The sequence below is a fragment of the Fulmarus glacialis genome, unplaced genomic scaffold (genome assembly GCF_000690835.1).
Source record: "Fulmarus glacialis isolate BGI_N327 unplaced genomic scaffold, ASM69083v1 scaffold35482, whole genome shotgun sequence".
Lineage (NCBI taxonomy): Eukaryota > Metazoa > Chordata > Aves > Procellariiformes > Procellariidae > Fulmarus > Fulmarus glacialis.
Window position 1 is genome coordinate 677 of NW_009197812.1, and position 2,864 is coordinate 3,540.

Sequence of the window (2,864 nt, forward strand, 5' to 3'; positions counted from 1 at the left end):
AGAACTGAGACAGAACAGAATGTAATACTCGGCAGGAGGCAGGCCGGCCCGAGAGCTGCGTTACCGGGACCGAACCATTGCTATGTGGCTGAAGCCAGAAAACAAGAGGGGCTCAGTAAAATAAATAAATAAATAAGTTAATTCACTGTGGATGATGTGTAGCAAGCTCATTGTTCAACTCTAGCTACCTAGTAATATGGAAATTAAAAATGAAAATAGTTATTTGTAATCATTTATGTCCGATCAGAAAGCTATATATTAGCAGTAAATGATACAGGGCTTCGTGCTTAATTACAAAGGTCAGCTTCTGCTGCATATTGCCCAAAGATTGCTTAAAAGTAAATTAAAATGTCTTGTTCCAAACCATTGCTGCCTTACCTTTTTGCGAAGCTTCTGGATGCGATTAATCACTTCCCGGGCAACTCCTTCATCCACCATGGACTGGTCTGGGGTAACATCTAGCAGAACTAAAACCTGAGGTGATGCACAGAAGACAGGCGAATAGGTAACAAACTTGAAACAAGCTAGTACTGACTCACTCAGAAGCTCAGGTACATTTTTATAGAGCTCCTCACTTACAAAATACCTTGTTGAAGGGAGTACTTTAACATCTCCAAAATTCAGAAGATAGGCTCCTGGAATTTGTTGAACTAACTGAACAAACAAAACCACCCCAGCTTTCACCTCACCATTTTCATATTACTTCAACAGAAACTCTCTCTTAAATCAAAAAAAGTAAGAAATAACCAATAAAATACCTGAGCATCGGAATGTGCCTCAAACTGGGCAGATCCTCCTGCAATCTGATCAAAGGTATACATGAGACGAAGATCTTCCTCATGGAGTTCATGTCCTTCTACAACAATGGTGCCTGCAGAATTGGCAGATGAAGAGCATCTCTTACAATCAGAGCGAAAAAAAAAATTTTTAATTCAATAAGCTTAAGATCAATCTTCAAATACATGAAATGCAATATATTTGCAATACATTTAAACAGCAGTTAAGCACTAGTAAGAAACACTGAACTATCCCACGTTCAGATTTTCCATACAAGCATGTCAACAGGCAGCAGAACTCACTCAAACGCAGACGCTTCAGCATCTGTTTGTGCACCATTTGAATGAAACGGAATAAAACTTAGAAGTAACCTGTATACTTTCAACTAAATCGAAATTCACATTCAAGCAGTTAACTGAACAGATATAGCTGGAAACTTCACACCCACCAGTAAATCTGGAACTGAAGCAATGCTTTTAGAATATAAATTATTGCACATAGTTCAAATTTGATTCAGTCTTACAGAACAGTTTACTCTCTACTTCATTTTTGCCTTACAATAGCACTTAAACAGGAGAACGGTGTAAGATTAGTATACACGGCCACTTCTAATCTACTGTCAGCAAAATAATAAAAACAATTTTTGTCCTATTCTCAATAAGATAAAATTTAATAGGGATAATAACTGGGAAGTAGGCCTTAAGTTTCCCTAAGCCCACAAAAGGACACTCTTGCATCTGTTCCTGCAAATGCTTGATTAATATACACAAATCAAGGGCAATTGCTTAATTTTTTTCTGATGAGCCAAAGGATTTTGGATCTTCTTTTTCTGGTCAACATTGCCATCGTTCAGAGGTTTGTACCACTACGTACCTGTCTCCTGGAATTCCTCCAGCTGCTCACTCTTCAGCTCTTTGATTGCAGCCATGACAAGCTTAAATGCACCTTTCAAACGCTTCCCAAGCACCATGTGATCGGGTTCTGCTCTCAACCGGACTCCGTATTTATCTTTATTAGTAGATAATGTCACTTGACGTACATTAAGCTCCTATATAAATACACCAAGAGGAAAAAATGAAGCTGAAGAACAGCCATCTCTGACAACTGTGGAAAGAGTACAAAACCAGGGGCCACAGTACTACGGAAGTCGTAAGTCTCAAGCTGCAAATTTTTTATATGGTTGTCTCTATGAACTAAGTAATTTGCCAACACTGCAAGAACAAATAAACCCAACCGATACTGAAACTATCCTTCAGCAGAAGATCCTATCCTCCTCTTCAGCCTTTAAGTAGACATTTTTCTGTTATTAATAGAAACCAGTCAGCTCTCAACTCAAATCAGATCCCTATTCAACAACCTTTTTTACTTTACTGTTACAACTGCCTGAAGAGATAGAACTATTACCTTTGTGTGCAATGGCCTGGCAAAATCCAGGAAGAAAAATTTTGCTAAAATACTCCTTTCAGTATGCATTTAGCCAGAAAATTGTAATTGCCAATTTTAAGTTGTATAAATGCTACTGCCTCATTTTCTCTCTTTCCTTATCTGTTTATTCTAGGTCCTTACTGTACAGAAAAACACCTTCCTCAGAAAAACTTCAGTCTATGCTTTGCAGCACAAGGACTCTGAAGATCAGTGTGCAAGGGGCAGCCAAAAGCTTATAAAACTTGCATGAACTTCAGGAGGGGCCCTAGACCAAGGATGTTATTTAGCCACTACAGAAACTTGGGTGTGCCCATGTTTTATGAGTAATGCGTGTAGTTTTTGTCCTTATATCTGAAGGGAAAATAGAGTGGTGCTGTAGAAGGTTTTAGAGAACAACTCATTTAAGAGAACAGTGTTGCTACCATATGAGGAAAGATCAAGGCTAAAACTCTTCGGAGGGAAGAAAGTGGAAGAGGGATATGGTTGAAATTTAAAGAGTTATGAAGGAGGTGGGTAAGGAATGTAAAACTGTTATTCACCAAATCCCCAAACGACCCCTCAAGTAAGGGAGCATGTAGTGAAAATAGCAGGAGGTTAGTTTAAAAGAGGTAAGTAAGTAGTTAACCTTTGGAACTTAATGCCACCAGAGGAGGTAAGCAGGA

General features: G+C 38.7%; 1 protein-coding gene across 1 annotated transcript in view; it reads right to left on the bottom strand.

Moving 5' to 3' along the window:
• Positions 1-378: 378 nt before the first annotated feature.
• The window catches only part of IARS (isoleucyl-tRNA synthetase), a gene marked incomplete at both ends in the record, with an annotated part of 74,098 nt that continues 71,612 nt past the window's right edge, over positions 379-2,864 (bottom strand). Inside the window, 3 exons of the mRNA XM_009572685.1 lie at positions 379-474; positions 759-871; positions 1,651-1,825. Of these exons, the coding sequence (XP_009570980.1) occupies positions 379-474; positions 759-871; positions 1,651-1,825 (384 nt within the window). The remainder of the gene's footprint in view (positions 475-758; positions 872-1,650; positions 1,826-2,864) is intronic.